The sequence below is a fragment of the Cornus florida genome, unplaced genomic scaffold (assembly GCF_030987335.1).
Source record: "Cornus florida cultivar Cherokee Brave unplaced genomic scaffold, ASM3098733v1 CherokeeBrave_3.0.0_Hap2_Chr06, whole genome shotgun sequence".
NCBI classification, from domain to species: Eukaryota; Viridiplantae; Streptophyta; class Magnoliopsida; order Cornales; family Cornaceae; genus Cornus; species Cornus florida.
Genome location: NW_026775576.1, coordinates 102,763,802 through 102,781,763, shown reverse-complemented (window position 1 = coordinate 102,781,763; position 17,962 = coordinate 102,763,802). Strand labels below are relative to the sequence as shown.

The window sequence follows — 17,962 nt, the reverse complement described above, 5'->3', positions numbered from 1 at the left end:
AATTTTAAAATCTCAATTCCATGCAATCGAACAAAATCTAAATATTTTCAAAAATATCATTTCAAAAGGTACATCAGGATATAGCATTACACAGTCCCATCCCTAATGGAATTACTCTCTCTCTCTCTCTCTATCTCTTCTGTAAGCATTGCACTCCAAAACTATATATGTTTGATATTCTTTTATTTTGGGACAAATGGTATGGGTCACAAGTTGTTGCAAGTCCTTTTGAGATCAGCTTGTTCCTTTTGTTGATCAATTAATTTGTTCCTTGTTTGGATAAGGTATCCTTTTTCCTCCACTTTGAAGATTATAGATAGCAAAGTGGATTGGTGTTGCAGACGACCAAAATATGCCAGTACTGCATCATTGTTATTTCAATAAAGGACAATACTTAACTATTCACCGGTGAATAACTTTACTGTAGGTGCAAAAATTCGCTTAACTTTGACAAGTCAACGAATTCTCTACAATTACTACACCCAAAATAATAATATAGAACAAACAATGAACTAGAGAAATTACATAGAGATAAGGGGATATTTTGATGATATGACCGAACCTAGGATTACCTAGATTGCCTACGTATCCCGCATGAAGAGTGAGAATCAGGTCGGAACGTAGTTTTGGCAATGAGAATTGGATCTCTATTTTTGGGGATTTTGCCCTTTTTTTTTCTCTCTCTTATTGATGGTCCTGAGCCCTTTATATAGGTTAAACCATAATCGATTCATTTTAGGACTCGCATTGCTTGTCCCTTAAGAATTTGAATTACATCATACTTTCCTTACAACAAGGATTTACATTATTTGGTTTCCATAGATAATAATTCTTCTTCTAATAGAATTGTTACTAAAATGGGTTTAGTAATATATTCGGAATTGGGCTTGGGGTCTCATCATCTCGGACCTTCTTAACGAGTTCAGCCCATTATGATTAGTTGACCCGGCCCAAGCTTCTTGTAGAAGCCCAATATGAAAGTTGAATAGTCTCAGTATTTGTAGTGGTCCTCTTATGAGCTGATGTGTCTTGTCTTAATTGGAAGGGGAGATTTTTGACCCTACACTTTGCCCCCAATAGTTTGACGTGGTAGCCATAACTAGAGGGAATTGAAAAATTGGGACAGTATGCCTTGAAGGCAGTGACTTATATTTGTGTTCTTGGAAAATACGAAGACCCAAAATCAAGGCTTCTGAGGAAGTTGTAGTTGAGGTGCCCCGATGCTCAAAGGTGGCGTCTTATGTTGAGCCTTCTTCTGTTCAAGCTATTGGTGCTTTTATTTTCTCAGGTTGACGGCCATCACTCTTGGCGATTAGCTTAGGTGACTAGCCTTAATGAATATTTATGGTGACCAACTTTGGTGATCATCTTTAATGATCATCCTGGAGATCAACATAGTGTTTTTCTTGAGCAATTAGCTTCAACTTTCATTATTAGAATTCCGAGGTAACTTATTTTTATCCTCAGCACTGCTCTGTGCTTTAGAGGATTCGATATGAAAATTTTAACCGTCGACTTCTTTGAGTTCGAGGTAATTTTCATGTCATTTTGTTCTACGACACTTTTATGCCTTAAAGAAATATTGAGGTACTCGGACTCTTGAGGTCTGAAGGCGAATGTTTATTCCTCGGCAGCTTTTTGTGCCTTAGAGGAAACTTGAGGTCCTCGGACCCTTGAGATCCGAAGACGAATTTTATTCCTCTGCAGCTCTTTGTGCCTTAGAGGAATTTTGTGATACCTTCGGATTCTTGAGATCCGAGGAATGTGTTTAACTGGTATCTTCAGACTCCTGAGGTCTGGAATGTGTGTCTCCTCGGCCTCTATATGTGCCTTAGAGGATTCTTATTGATGCCTTTGAATTCTCAACTTTTGAAATATGTGCTGTATTCATACCATCATGATCTGAGGAATTTGAGAAGGATAGGCTCAAGAAAGAGGGTCCCTTGATACGTAGGTTTCTGATTGAGCGATTTCGCTTGAAGACCTATTTATCAAAGTGCACCTTTCTTGGTGATCGACAATTGTGGGATATCATTATATATTGAACTCAAGTTTTTTATTTGTTTTCGACGTGGGACAAAACTGTTAATGGGTTGTACACTATTATGCCAAGTATGTGGGCCTGTAAGTGTGACAGCCATAAAGAATATTTGACCCCATTTGGGTTCAGACCTATTGACGTAACTTCGGACTTTTAGCGTCTGAGGTGGTAAGTTCCTTGGCTATGAGTTTGAGAGGAACTGTATTGTACCGGACTCTTAAGGTCCAAGGGCATGTAGTTCCTCGGCCATGAGCCTAAGAAGAACTGTATTGTACCGGACTTTCGAGGTCCGAGGTATGTAGTTCCTCGATTATGAGCCTGAGAGGAATTGTATTGTACCGGACTCTTGAGGTCCGAGGTAGTAAGTTCCTCGGCTATGAGTCTGAGAGGAATTGTATTGTACCGGACTCTTGAGGTCCGAGGGCATGTAGTTTCTCGACCATGAGCCTAAGAGGAACTGTAATGTACCGGACTTTCGAGGTCCGAGGTATGTAGTTCCTCGGCTATGAGCCTGAGAGGAACTATAATGTACTGGACTTTTGAGGTCCGAGGTATGTAGTTCCTAGGCTATGAGCCTGAGAGGAACTGTATTGTATCAGACTCTTGAGGTTCGAGGTAGTAAGTTACTCGGCTATGAGCCTGAGAGGAACTGTAATGTATCGGACTCTCGAAGTCCGAGGTGTGTAGTTCCTCAGCGATGAGCCTGAGAGGAACTATAATGTACCGGACTCTTGAGGTCCGAGGTAGTAAGTTCCTCAGCTATAAGCCTGAGAGGAACTGTAATGTATCGGACTCTTGAGGTCCGAGGCAGTAAGTTCCTCAGTGTTAAGCCTGAGAGGAACTGTAATGTACCGGACTCTTGAAGTCTGAAGTATGTAGTTCCTCGGCGATGAGCCTGAGAAGAACTGTAATGTACTGGACTTTGGAGGTCCGAGGCATGTAGTTCCTCAGCTATGAGCCTGAGAGGAACTGTAATGACCAGACTCTCGAGGCCCGAGGCAGTAAGTTCCTCGGTGATGAGCCTGAGAGGAACTGTAATGTACCAGACTCTGGAGGTCCGAGGCATGTAGTTCCTCAACTATGAGCCTGAGAGGAACTGTAATGTACCGGACTCTGGAGGTCTGAGGCATTAAGTTCCTCTGTGATAAGCCTGAGAGGAACTGTAATATACCGGACTCTCGAGTTCCGAGGTAGTAAGTTCCGAGGCTATGAGCCTGAGAGGAACTGTAATGTATCGGACTCTTGAGGTCCGAGGTAGTAAGTTCCTCGCTTATGAGCCTGAGAGGAACTGTAATGTATCAGACTCTTGAGGTCCGAGATAGTAAGTTCCTCGGCTATGAGCCTGAGAGGAACTATAATGTATCGGACTTTTGAGGTTCGAGGTAGTAAGTTCCTCAGCTATGAGCCTGAGAGGAACTGTAATGTATCGGACTCTTGAGGTCCGAGATAGTAAGTTCCTCGGCTATGAGCCTGAGAGGAACTGTAATGTATCGAACTCTCGAAGTCCGAGGTGTGTAGTTTCTCTGCGATGAGCCTGAGAGGAACTGTAATGTACCGGACTCTTGAGGTCCGAGGTAGTAAGTTCCTCGGCTATGAGCCTGAGAGGAACTGTAATGTATCGGACTCTTGAGGTTCGAGGTAGTAAGTTCCTCGGTTATGAGCCTGAGAGGAACTATAATGTATTGGACTCTCGAAGTCCGAGGTGTGTAGGTCCTCAGCGATGAGCCTGAGAGGAGCTGTAATGTACCGGAGTCTCGAGGTCTGAGGTAGTAAGTTCCTCGGCCATGAACCTAAGAGGAACTGTAATGTATCGGACTTCTCGAAGTCCGAGGTAGTAAGTTCCTCGACCATGAGCCTGAGAGGAACTGTATTTAGGCCAGATAGTCTAGGCTTAAAAAAGAGAGAATATATTTTCTTTTCTTAATATCTTTTTAGGGCTGCTTATATTGCCCCCATTATGGAAGGTATTGCCCCCATGAAGGAAAGAAAAATATGTCTCATTTTGTGGCGGCGATGCAAATAGTTTTCATGTAATTATACGCATCCGCACTCTTTGTGCTTTGGAGGAGTTTACATGAAAATTTAACCTTCAACATATTTGAGTGCGAAGTAATTTTCATGTAATTTTATGCATCGGCACTTTTTGTGCTTTGGAGGAGTTTACATGAAAATTTAACCTTCGACGTATTTGAGTTCGAGGTAATTTTCATGTAATTTTACATCGGCATTGTTGTGTACCTTAGAGAATTTTTTCATGAAAATTTAACCTTCGACTTATTCGAGGTAATTTTCATGAAATTTTATTCCTCGTTGCAGCTCGTTATGCGTTAGAGGAATTTTGAAATTTGCGGACTCTTGAGGTCCGAAGATGAATTTTATTCCTCGACAGCTCTATGTGCTTTAGAGGAAGTTTGAAATCCTCGGACTCTTGAAGTCCGAAGATGAATTTTATTCCTCTTTGCAGCTCATTATGCTTTAGAGGAATTTTGAAATTCTCGGACTCTTGAGGTCCGAAGATGAATTTTATTCCTCTTTGCAGCTCGTTATGCTTTAGAGGAATTTTGAAATTTGCGGACTTTTGAGGTCCGAAGATGAATTTTATTCCTCAGCATTTCTGTGTGCCTTAGAGGAAGTTTGAAATTCTCGGACTCTTGATGTCCGAAGATGAATTTTATTCCTCTTTGTAGCTTGTTATGCTTTAGAGGAAATTTTGTTTTTTGGTATCTGGTATCTACAAACTCTTAAGGTCCGAGACTTTTTGTGGTTAAGTTTGCCCCCACTTTTTGGCGCTCTGATGCCATATATAGTATAGCTGCATAGTTGGAATATCTACTACTTCACTGGGGATCGATCTTTATTACAATGTGAATAAATCAAACCTAAATATTAATCAACATACGAATATGGAACAAATACAAAGTTATTCGTAAACAAAGTTATCAGAAGCATGTAAAATGATTACACGTAATATATAGCAACTAATTAAGGGAAAGAAAAAATTTTAAGAACTTTTTATGTATCACAATTGAATTTGTAATTAGAAATTCTAATTAGTAACAAGTATTTACTCGTTCTTGTTTATCAAGTATATTGAAGTTACTCAATGCATGTAATATCTTAGGACTTCAAGTAATAGACCAAATAGCACAGCTAGTGCATTCAACAATGCCTTTGGCCACGGATTTTTATGCAAGTATAAATATCAGAAGTCAATGTAAATGGTCAAACTCTTCTTTTAGTTGAGGAGTGATGAAGTTGTGCATCCCTCTGAAGAGTCTGAACCAACAATATCAAGTGTTGTGGTCCTAAGGCTCTGATCAATTATCAACCTTCAGTGAACAACTAATGGATATAATCTAAAATTTTGATCAAAGTCAATTGTGAGCAAAACAACTAGTGGATATAACTAAAATTGTAATGCTGAAAATCCTCGATAAGAGAAAGAGGGAGGAATCCATAGATCTACTGTAACATATATAGTCACACACACACACACATATGTATATATATATGGGGAGAGCTGCAAATTGAGTGTGAATAGAAGTGATTACTGATCATAACCGAAGAAAGGAAGACTAAAGAATCTGTTGAGTGTTGACAGAGACAGAAGTTCACGGTGGCCTCTCATTTATATTTCTACACAATAGAGGGTACTGAATAAGCAATTTGGTTCAAACTGAGTCATAAATCCTTATGTATAATGAACGTCTACATGAATAACAAAATATGATTGCATCATGTGTAAATATATATCTAATATTGATATGCATATATTTAATATGTATTTAATTTTTAATAAAGATTTTTATCACGAAAAGCTTAACCCTAACTGTAAAAAATCAAAGTTGGGAAACTTATTTGATTAGAGAGATTCGCGTCTGAAAAGGCCTGAGATGTTTGAAATGCCTGGCCGATGAGTCTGCTAAAGTTTGTGGCGTTGAGCTGCAACCTATCTTTAAAAATTTTCTGAAAGCCTTTATTTTGCCGTTAGCCTTGAAAAATGGAATGTTGGGAAGAACTTTGCCGACCTAAGAGACCGACTTCTTCAGGTTCTTGGAAGACCAAGCTATCTTGGAAGACAAAGCTTTGAATGCTCCAAAATGGGTCCCCAATGAACCTGAGAGGAACTATAATGTACCGGCGACAATATATGAAATCGCAGACGAGACAGATCCGTGAGCTTGGTGAGGACTTGCGGCTGGCGAGCTCGAGGCAAAGTTGGACGGCTGGTGAAAAGGACGGTGATGGCCAGCGACTGTGGCTGGGCTTGATGGCAGCCGACTCGGATGGATTCTGTTCCGGTGAATTTCGGCTGAACTCGGCCGGTGAAAAGGATGGTGATGGTCAGCGGCTGTGGCTGGGCTTGATGGCAGCTGGCTCGGATGGATTCTGTTCCGGCGAATTTCGGCTGAACTCGGCCGGTGAAAAGGATGGTGATGGCGACTGTGGCTGGGCTTGATGGCAGCCGGCTCGGATGAATTCTGTTCCGGCCGTGAAGACGGTGAACTTCGGCTGAACTAGCGGTGGGCTTAATGTACAGCCGGTGATGGGTAAAGATGGCTGATTTCGTTGCTAAGAGAGAGTTGAAGTCTCGGCTGCCAAAGAAGAAGAAGAAAAGATTCTGGTACAGGATTTGCTCACTCTTTTGCTATTGAGAGCCGATTACGTGTGAGGGCACGAAGCAATAAGCTACTAGTAACTGTATGTTTTTCAAAATTATTTTTTCTATTAACCTGATGGTTAAGTTACGAACTTGAGTGCTGAAGATCAATTCGACTTAATAGGTTTGAGTTCAGATTAGTATGACCCAACAAATATATTTTGCAGTAAAAGAAAAACATACTGGTCCACCCAAAACCCTCCGTTCATGTGATGTAGTACTCAAATATATATTTCCTTTGGATGCTTTGTTGCCTAGTTTTTAGGCTTTATTATACTGTCAAAGAAAAAAGCTGTAGGATCCAGCGAAGAATTTGTTTTATGTAAAAGTAAAGATAAGATGATAATATATCTTGGCAAAATTTACCGAGGCTATATATATATATATGTACACACGAACAACTGTGTGGTGTAGAACACATGGAAGCTTACTGATTGGGCAGTTGCGTTGGTGGGCAAAATAGGTTTGCAAAATTGACGGTATTGTTTTGCATGAAATCGAGCGACTGAGTTGGAATCCAAGGGTATATTACGACGACATGAAAACAGGTGCATGAAAAATCGACAGGTGGCTGTTGCGACGGTTGTTATGAAAAATCGACGAGTTTGGTTGTCGACAAAGGTTTGAAACCGGGAGGCTGTTAAGAAATCCACAAACTCAAGAGTGCATATGGACAATGGAAGGATAAGGTGCAGCCCACCTTTGTCAAGGATCGCAGAGCCATGAAAGTAAGCAAGGAAAACTTCTTTATATATGTTACCAATTGGAGCATTTTATGCAACCAAATAAAAATTTCTTCAGCAATGACATGGTGTTTGATGGGATTACTTATTTGTATTATAGAGAGAATATGAAGAATTCAAAGTGAGGATTAATGCATTGGTGGCAAAGGCTCACATGAAACCAGATGAAGGATTGGTCATGCAAGATGGGACCCCTTGGCCTGGGAACAACAATAAGGATCATCCTGGCCTGATTCAGGTTAGATAGTAACATCACTGGTCTTTTTTTGTCTTTTTGAAAAATTAACCAATATTTCATATGATGTAATTATCTGAATTGATGAATCAATAGTTGAATCAAAGAATTCACTAGCTAGACTTCATGAGCAAGTTTTCAATCGAAAAGGAAAATTGTTTGAATTGAATTTTTTTTTCTTTCTAAAGTGCAACAGTTGCCTGGATGGTTATCGGAAACCCCTATCATTTTATTGACAGGGCTTTGTAATACACAATCGACGGTGGATTGTCAATCCAAACGGGTTAACGAAGGCAAAGGGTCGTTGCTGGACGAGCCCATTTAAAAAACAAGTGTTTATTTTGCAAAGTCGTGTGTGTAATTCTTTGAACTGCATCAGAAAAATGGGTCATTGATTTTTTCTGCAAAATCAGCAAATATAGACGATTTTGACATATAGGTGGTGCTCGATCAGTAAGACAAAGATAAATGACTTGTGTGTATAAGTAATATCAACAGAGAGCAACTAGACACTTAATCATGTTGGTTTGCAAGTAAGGCAAAAAAGTAAGCAAATGAGTTGGGAAACATATCACCGGGTTAGAGTAACAGTATGTCTGCAGAGGGGTTTTCCATGCCTGTGAGTGCAAAATTGTAGCACGAAATAGTAGATCTACAGAGGGCTCATGGGACTAATTAATCACTTCTCCCTAGCTAGTGCTTTTATAATATTATGCATGTTGGGTTTGTTGATCAAGAATATATATATATATATATATAACCAATATTAACAGGAAATGAAGATCAGAACACTTATCTGATTAGTTTATGACTTTTTGGGTTCCGATGGACATCTGATTACCAGGGCAAACACACGTGATGCCTCTTGGATTTTCCATTCATCAGTGTTGTTATGCATTATTGTCCGAAAGCGTATTTGTTTGGCTTGTTATGTGGAGAGCTTCGGCCATGAAAGTCGTCGTTGGAGAGTCAGATCCTGGACTTGAAGATTTTAATTTCAAGTCATGTTGCTGGACTTTGAGATTTTAATTTGAAGTGTTGTAACGTTGGTGGGGATATATTTCTATACGTTTCCCACAGGTGGAGCCAAAGTGTAGGTGCAAAAATTCCCTAACTTTGACAAGTCAACGAATTCTCTACAATTACTACACCCAAAATAATAATATAGAACAAACAATGAACTAGAGAAATTACAAGAGATAAGGGGATATTTTGATGATATGATCGAACCTAGGATTACCTAGATTGCCTACGTATCCTGCATGGAGAGTGGGAATCAGGTCGGAACGTAGTTCTGGCAATGAGAATTGGATCTCTATTTTTGGGGACTTTGCCCTTTTTTTTTCTCTCTCTTATGGATGGTCCTGAGCCCTTTTTATATAGGTTAAACCATAATCGATTCCTTTTAGGACTCGCATTGCTTATCCCTTAAGAATCTGACTTACATCATACTTTCCTTACAACAAGGATTTACATTATTTGGTTTTTGTAGATAATAATTCTTCTTCTAATAGAATTGTTAGTAAAATGGGTTTAGTAATATATTCGTAATTGGACTTGGGGTCTCATCATCTCGGGCCTTCTTAACAAGTTCGGCCCATAATGATTAGTTGACCCGACCCAAGCTTCTTGTAGAAGCCCAATATGAAAGTTGAATAGTCTCAGTATTTGTGGTGGTCCCTTTATGAGCTGATATGTCTTGCATGTCTTAATTGGAAGGGGAGATTTTTGCCCCCACATTTACCCTATTCATTTTTTATGTGTTTCAATAACAAAATAACAAAATTAGTAAAATAATAAAAAAAAATAAAAATTCGGATCGATCCGTTTTAATTGAGTAATCACTCTTTCTCTTTTCTCTTTCTCTTTCATCGATTCCCAAATCCACGCCCTCATTTCTCCATTGTTCTTCTTCTTCTTCTTCACTTAGTGAAGTGTACCACTAGTGAGCAGAATAGGATAGAGAAAATTCACATTTTTTTTTCTTAGATAAAGTAAAAATTAAATATATTAATATGAACATTATTGTATAAAAAGACACAAGGGCATGCCCTTCGAAGAAGCATCTCAAAATAAAGATAAACACAATATTGAAAAAAAAAAAAAGGGGCAAAACTCCAAAACAAGGAAGCATCAAAAGTCACCCAAAGCAAACAACACGGACCAATCAAACACCAGGAAAACACACAACAGAAGCATGAAGCCCAAACTAGCACAGTAGCACAACACCTTTCCACTGCCAAACAAAACAACTGACTGCAACCACCAAGCCCTGAAGCCAACGAACTACCAAAAAATTACAACCTAAAATTAGGGATCGAAAACACCAAAAGCCGCCCAAAACTACAACCTAAAATGCGGTAGAACGAGCAGACTCTCACTGCCAATTAAATCATCGTACCACCTCACCAAGCTCTACAGCCTGTAATCAGCAACCGAGCACAAAGCACAAAAAATTGATTACCATAAACCAAACACAAAGTACAAGAAACAGAGAGAATCCACATTCTCTTTGCAAAATCACAATTATTTTGTAGTAACACTAAATCAAATAAAGCACAAGATATGTAAAATATTGACATGGTGGTAATAGAAACTTGAAAGGCTTTGTACGTTTATTCAATGGTCTATCCGAAAAAGCATAGGAGGGCGTGGGTTTGGGAATCGATGAAAAAGAGAGAGAGAAAAGAGAAAGGGTGATTACCCAAATCCGACTTTATTTTTTATTTATTTTTTTTAACATTTTTATTGATTTTGTTACTAAAGTTGATGTGTAATTTTGTTATTGGAACACATAAAAGGGTGAGTAGGGTGAAGCTACTCACCGATGAGTAGCTAAGTATTATACTTCAATAAATACGTATCAAATCAACCATCATTTCCTGACCCGCCACTCAAAACCCAGCAAAATACCCAAATCCCAAACCTACTATTCACTCGTCATACCCATTACCCAAACCCTAATTTTCACTAGGAGTGGGTTTGGACCTATTCGAATCCTATGGTTCCACGAAAATTTGAAACAAACCGAACTGAACCGATAAGACCAATGTAACCGAACCATTCCGTTACACGGTACTTGGGGTTTGAATATTGTCGTTGGCTCCGATGGGGCCCATTGAAGCTACCCTTTGTGTTATAATTATTAGTTAATTGTTACTGATTAAGTTGCAACTCTGATTCAATGGATGCTAGGCGTAGAAGGTGATTCTCGACCTTTATCTCAATGTAGGGAAGACAGCCGAATATATATATATATATATATATATATAGTGAGAGAGAGAAAGAATAATGCACTTAATTAATTACAATTAGAGGGAATCTGTTTCGATATTCATTGTAGAATCTGTTTCAATTAGAGGATCACTATTTAAGGAAAATTGGTGGCAGAATGAATACGTCCAAACCATTTATAAAAAAAACATTAAAAAGAAAAAAGAAGTGTGATAAAATTTGGCAAAAAAGGTAGATTTAAAGAAGCTTTTGAAAAATACAAATATGCATGAAAGGAACTAAAGACAGCAAAGTTTGACACGATTGGCCGATACAATTTGAACATGAGACGAGTTAAACGGGTTTGTATTGACTTTAAATGAATTCGGATCATAAACGGTAGACACAAATAACCCGTTTAATTAATCGTATCGTATTTGAACTGAGGTGGTTCAACTGTGTAACCATTTTATACCCGTTTAACTATATATGTCATAAATAAATTTATATTTAGGTTTCAAAATAATTATCTAAATTTGTGTCTTATAATTTATTCTTTTGTAGACTAGAGTGTATTTAATAATTTGGATAGATTAAAACTTATATTTTTCTAATATTTATTGTTTGATTGAGTATTATCAATAATTTGAATAATATAATTTTTTGTTATAATAAATAGGTCATTAAACGGGTTACACGTGTAACCCGTTTAATAAACAGGTAAGGTTAGTGTTGAGAATTTCTGACACGAATATTAAATGAATCGTGTTCAGGTTGAGTTATTTAGTAAAATACTCTTAAACTGATACGATATGATTATGACCCGCAAATACGAATTGTCACCCTTAAAAGAAACTTAAAGAAGCTCATTACAAAGCAAATATGACAAGATTTATCATGTCCAACTAATAGAAACACTTCACTATAGTAAAGAGGTCCCACATCAGTGTAGTAGAGTGGTTTAGAAGGTAAACACTTTGCTATAGGTGTTTGGAGGTTGGCGGAGAGAGATTTAGTTTAGAAGGTAATAGATCATATAATAAAATGGTGTAAGTGTAAGGAATTATTATATATAAATGGTGTTAATATTTATCATTTGAAGGAGTCAAAATTTTTTAATTTTGAAAAAATGAAATTGACTAACATGCTGACATATATGAACATAAAAAAATACTGTTCATTTGTCTAAAGTTACCTTTTTTAAGTACATAGATATCACTTTTTGTGCACGCATATATCACTTTTTGTCATCAAGTACCATTTTTATTTTGGATATAAATAGAAGTACCATTTTTATCCACATAGATACTACTTTTTGTGCACATATATAAGTACTACTTTTTGTGATGCACCCAATTAAGCATGCAAGGAAAAAGACATTGACCATGATGGAGAGAGCACATTTGATGTACTTCTCCATTGAGTTGTTCATATCCTAACCCTAGCTCCATTTTTTTTTTTTTTTTTTTTTTTTTTTTTTTTTTTTTTTTTTTTATCCTGAATGATAGAACAAAAACACACACTTTTGCTCACGTCCGAGTTCAAACCCATCCATTTTCTTGTCTTTGAGGATAGAAAGGTTATATTGCTAGGCAAAAGATTCTTTGGCCCAACTCCATTCATGTTGATAGTTGGTGTTCAAAATTGATTTTAGATAATTGGAAAAAGTGGAACCAAAACGAACCATGTTATTGACACGCGTGATTTTAGATATTTGGAAAAAGGTGGAACCAAAACGAACCATGTTTGAGGTCCGTGATGTCGGATTCTCGATTCTTTGTTGGTTGGCTACCTTGTCTTTGTTTTATTTTATTTTATTTTAATTTGAAGTGTACTGGCTTTTTAAAAATAGAACGCAAGCACGAAACCAAGTTGAGGATTCCCTTTGTTTTTATTTTGAATGTAAAGGAAGAAAGATACCTGATATCCCATTCAATGCACGTATAGACATAAAAATTTTTACTCAATTTGTCTTAATATACAAAAAAATTGAGAATTTATATGTCGATGGAATGCCACTGGTAAATATTCCGAGGCATTTTATACTTTCTCACATTTAAGATTGTCCTCCACAAATTTTCATTTCTAGGACATGTAGGAAGAAGAACTTACGTACTCATTAACTTGCACAAATGTGCTTCTCTCTCTCTTCCCCTAATTGTCTTTGTGTTTGCTTTTAAGACCAAGTGATCTCTTATAATTTTGCGGGATAATATATTTATACAATTTTTTGAAAAATAGTCGACATAAAAAATTAATACAACAAAAAAGCTGATTGGGGGCATTGGATCGATCCAAAGCTCCAAACAAAAAGTTCCCCGACAAGAAACTTTAACACATTCCATTTTGTGAGATAAATAACATATCATTAGAGTATAACCTTTGGTAATAATATAATAAACTGATCTACATATATATATTGTAAACCATAAGGATAAAATTATGCTGGATAACAAATAATTTTGCTAGAAGAGTCCATATGTTCCTTGAACTTGAATAACACAATTCAGAAATAATACATAATTTATTGAGATAGTACACAACACAGAGATTAAAAGCAAAGTGTACACAAAGTTCATATTGAACAAAGATACACAGAGATAAGTAAACATATATATGATTCACGTACGTACTTCTCCTTATTTTTATAATCCATCACACATTACATGGCATCACTCAGAGTCCCTCTTCACTACTTTTAGGAACTTACCCCCATTTTTTTTTTCTTTTTTTTGGGGTAAGAATGAAGTTACATACATATATATTCCTATATAGTAGCTTCATTACGTAGGTGCATGAATTAGGGTCTTTAGAGAACACCTTTCTTTGAAAAACAACAAACAAAAGTAGTAATACACGACCCTTAAAAACAAATGGAGAAGTTTATATATAGTAGGGTACGTACGTAATAATTATGTAGGCACAGCTTCAAATAATCCAGATACCAAGGTGGCAACTTGACCCACCGTGGATGGAAGTATGTTGAGAAGGTTAACAGCTGATCGAAGGGTTCCAGTGGGAGGCGAAACGTAGCAATTGAGGAGCGGAAGGTTGACATTAACGGAGCATGCGGATGGATCAAAGAGAAGGCCATCGACGGCGTTAAGAACGACGTTAAAGAATCCGGTGGTGTTAGTCACGGCTTGGCCAAGGTTAGTTTGGGACCCATTGCAAGATAAGGTCAGGACAGCTCCAGCCACACCAGGAGTCGAGGAATTTCCATTTCCATTGATGGAACAAGCAACGCGGCCAAGTACGTTGATTTGTGCCATGACAAGGTTAGTGAGGGTGATGGAGCCATGAGCCATTGGGGTTGTGCTAGCAATTAACACAACACCAAACAGGAAAAAGAACATGGAGGAGGAAGGATAAGCCATTTCTACTGTTTGTTAGTTGGGTTTTTATAAAATGTACGTCTAGGCTAGGTTTGCAGAGGAGTTGTGTCCAAAATGTAGAGGGGAGACCCTTATTTATAAGGTTCATTCTACCAACCTCCAAAGTTTGGTCTCTATTCTTTTAGGGTGTGTTTGGATAAATAGAGGAGAAAAGAAAAAGAAAAGAAAAGAAATGATAATATTAGTTAAGAGAGAAAAAAAAAAAGATATTAATAGTTTTTATTCGTATTTGGATAGATAGGGGAGAAAAGAAAAAAAAATGATAGTTATACTTATTTTGGATAAGATAGAGGAGAGGAAAGAAAAGAAATAATAGTGACTAAATTATTGTCTTACTCTTTCATAATTACTTCACATATTATCCATTTCTAAAATCTCACATAGAATATTTTGGAATATTTCTTTCTGTTAGTTCAATATAATGGATAAAAATAAAAGAAAAAAAAGAAAAAGAATTAAGAAAAAAATGCAAATGGTGAAGCTTCTTATGTCACATATAGAACTAATCATTCATCTTCGCCACAACCCAAATTAAAACCACAGATTCAGACATTACAATAGCACTAGTTATGCAAAAAAATAATAATCAATTGCAAGATCATTACCAAAAATCTGACATCGCCAATATATGTAGACACACAGAGTCACACACTGCACAGCACACATTCAATATATATATATATTTATATTTTTTTAAAGAAGTAGCCCCATATAAAGAAACCCCCTTCATGTATCACAAAATAATTGCTAGTCACTGAAAATTAATAAGAAAAATAATAAATTCATTTATCACAAAATTATTACTAGTCACTGAAAATTAACAAGAAAAACAAGAAATTCATCTATGACAAAGTTGAGACATAAATGGAATAATTTTTATGTATATTGATTTGTAGAGGGTATTTTTGATATTATTAATTAATCACTTACTCCACTATCCTTTCTCTCCTTATCTTCTTAAATTGGGAGAGAAACCAAATGAGGGATACTCTATTCCTCCCTATCATCTTTTTTCTCTCCACTTAACCCACCCAAACACACTTTCACCCTATCCTTTCTTTTCTCTCCCTATCCCTTCAAATCAACCCATCCAAACACACCTTAGTATTTTCTTTTCTTTTTATTTTCCCCCACCCCACTCTACTAATACGATAATGATTTGCTAGATTTTTAGGTAGTAGGACATGCCATCTTTATTTATTTATTTATTTATTATTATTGTATTTGTTTTCATATTTATATAAGGTTTTGCTATTCAAAATATATAGGATTAAGTAAAAAAAATGCTCCTGTGATATACAAAATGTGCAATTAACCCGACTATTTCAATTTGTGCAAGTAAGGACATTATGTCAATTTAGTAATTGAAATGTGAAATGTCTAAAATACTCATTTAGTAAAAAAAATAAATAAATAAATAAAAAGTCTAAAATACTCTCATAAAAAAATTAATAATGAACAAGGAAAATGTTTGAAATAAAAATAATAATAATGAAAGAAGAAAAAATATTTGGTACGTTTGATATGTACATTTATGTTGCAGATGTAGCGGACAGTGGGGTATGGGTTGGAATGGATTTTGGCTACTGTGTTTGGATTACTATGTGGGTTATGCGACAGGCAATCATAAGCTAGATGCCCCTCTGTAATTTTCACAATATTATTTTAGAATGAAAGTGGGAATAGTCATTAGATGCCCCTATGTAACAAGTTACTTTGGGAAATCAGGAGTTAAATGATTTCTCTTCTTTTCTTTTATAAGATTTTGGGATTTTTACACATAAGTGGGATTCATATTAAATATTTGATTGAGTCAAAGGCTGGAAGTTTTAGAAAAATAAAGTTGACCTAATAGTGGATGTGGACTTGAAGTTTTAGTATTCATTTTTAACCAAATTATCTTATTACCCCCATTTTTTTATTCACTCACACAAAAATTTTAAGTAAAACTGGTTTGGGCTACACAATTCCAAAAGCCAAATGGCCCTTGTCTCCCTCACTACCACATGGACGAGCTGCAGTGACGACAACAAAGCATAGACAAGTCTCGCGGCGACGGTGGCGGCGAGGCTTGCGTGCAACGATGACTGTAGATGATTAGGATTTCTTCCTCGCTTGAACAAATTTGTTGCAACTTCCGGCGATGACACTCTGCAACTTCCGGCTACATAAAACAACGATGAAGCCCCAGTAATTTTCTCAGCGATATTGACGCAAGGGAAAGACAACGAATATATCATCTCCGTCAGTGTGTGGTTGGCCTTTGTCAACAAACCCACCACCGAAACAGTCATCAATCCTCCGATTTGCTCCATCCAATACCCAATCACTAAATTCCACGGCCACCGAGCCAACACCATATCACTCTTAATTCCTCCTCAATCGCCCTCATCATCAACCCCATACCCAACCTCTCAATTGTCACCCGAGGACACGACCATGGATCACGATCTTGATCCGACCCACAACGAACGGCGGTCACGAACAGCTGATTCCGGTCACGAACGGCATAAGACAATGAACGGCGGGCACGACGCTCCTAGAACCCATTTCCACGACCACAGCCCGATCTTGATTCGACCCACAGCGAACGGCGGGCACGACGGTCCGAGCTCTGCGGCGCCGCCTTTGTGGTGGTGAAATGGTTAGGGGATAGCAAGGTGATTTGGATCAAAAGTAAAGGTTATTTTAGGCAACAGATTAGATTAAATAGTGAAACTTCATGTCCACGTCAGCAATTGCGTCCTTCTGCTGAACATATTTGTTAACTTTTGGATGTGAATATGGTTTGCTCACAGAAATTATTGCCACCAAATGAAGTTCATATTTTTTGTTATGCAAGGACCAAAATTTCGGATGACTAAGCGGGTGAGATTTCCTTAACTCTGGCTTTGACTCCATGTTTCCCAAGTATGGACTCCTCAAAATATGAGTAAGAAAATAATGCTTCACATGATTTCCCAATGGTTGGAAGGGAAGATTGTGTTTCTATTGTAGAGAGGGAAAGAGAGAGAAAATAAAATGAGATTCTTAGGAGGGCATTTTGGGATATTCATAAAAAAAAGTTTGGTCAAAATTAATGATTAGGGACAATTTGTTCAAAAGATGAATAATACATGGAGTTATATGCAATTTTTTTTTTTAATAAGGTATTTCTTAGGGATAGATTTGAAGCGAGTTTCCCCAAATCCCGCCCCGCCCCGCCCCTTTTAATTTTTGTCAAGTCCATGCCCACCCCATTGCGAAATACTGTGCCCCATGCCCTCCCTGCTAACAAATTTTTTTCTCCCACTTTTTGGAACTTAAGCTTCTGCTATTTAAATGTGGAAAGTCTGGAAATGACACAACATAAATGAAATTATGTATTCCAACAAAAATAAAAAAATAACATGCGCATAACATAATTCAGAGAACATAATAAATAAAAATAAAAGTTTAATACAACTAAATCACAAGGAGTTCTAAACTCCAACTTTCACCATAATCAAAACAAAAACAAATTTAATACCAAATTTACATCCCAAATTAGGATTGTAAGCTGGGTAAGCCGCTAAAATAAGTTATTAATATTATATATATATATATATATATATTAAATATAGTTATATGCTTAGCGTGACAGGGCGGGGCGGGGCCCTAGGATATGTATATTGAACCCTTACCTGCCCCATGACC

The 17,962-nt window shown here is 37.1% G+C and overlaps 1 protein-coding gene across 1 annotated transcript; it reads right to left on the bottom strand.

Moving 5' to 3' along the window:
- Positions 1-13,804: 13,804 nt before the first annotated feature.
- On the bottom strand, positions 13,805-14,269 carry LOC132314737 (uncharacterized). The gene has a single exon (XM_059813559.1). It carries the CDS (start codon positions 14,267-14,269, stop codon positions 13,805-13,807), a length of 465 nt encoding a protein of 154 aa, XP_059669542.1.
- Between the last annotated feature and the right edge of the window lie 3,693 nt (positions 14,270-17,962).

Coding starts and splice junctions, on each gene's coding strand:
- LOC132314737 (XM_059813559.1), bottom strand. CDS start 14,269: ATGGCTTATCCTTCCTCCTCCATGTTCTTTTTCCTGTTTGGTGTTGTG.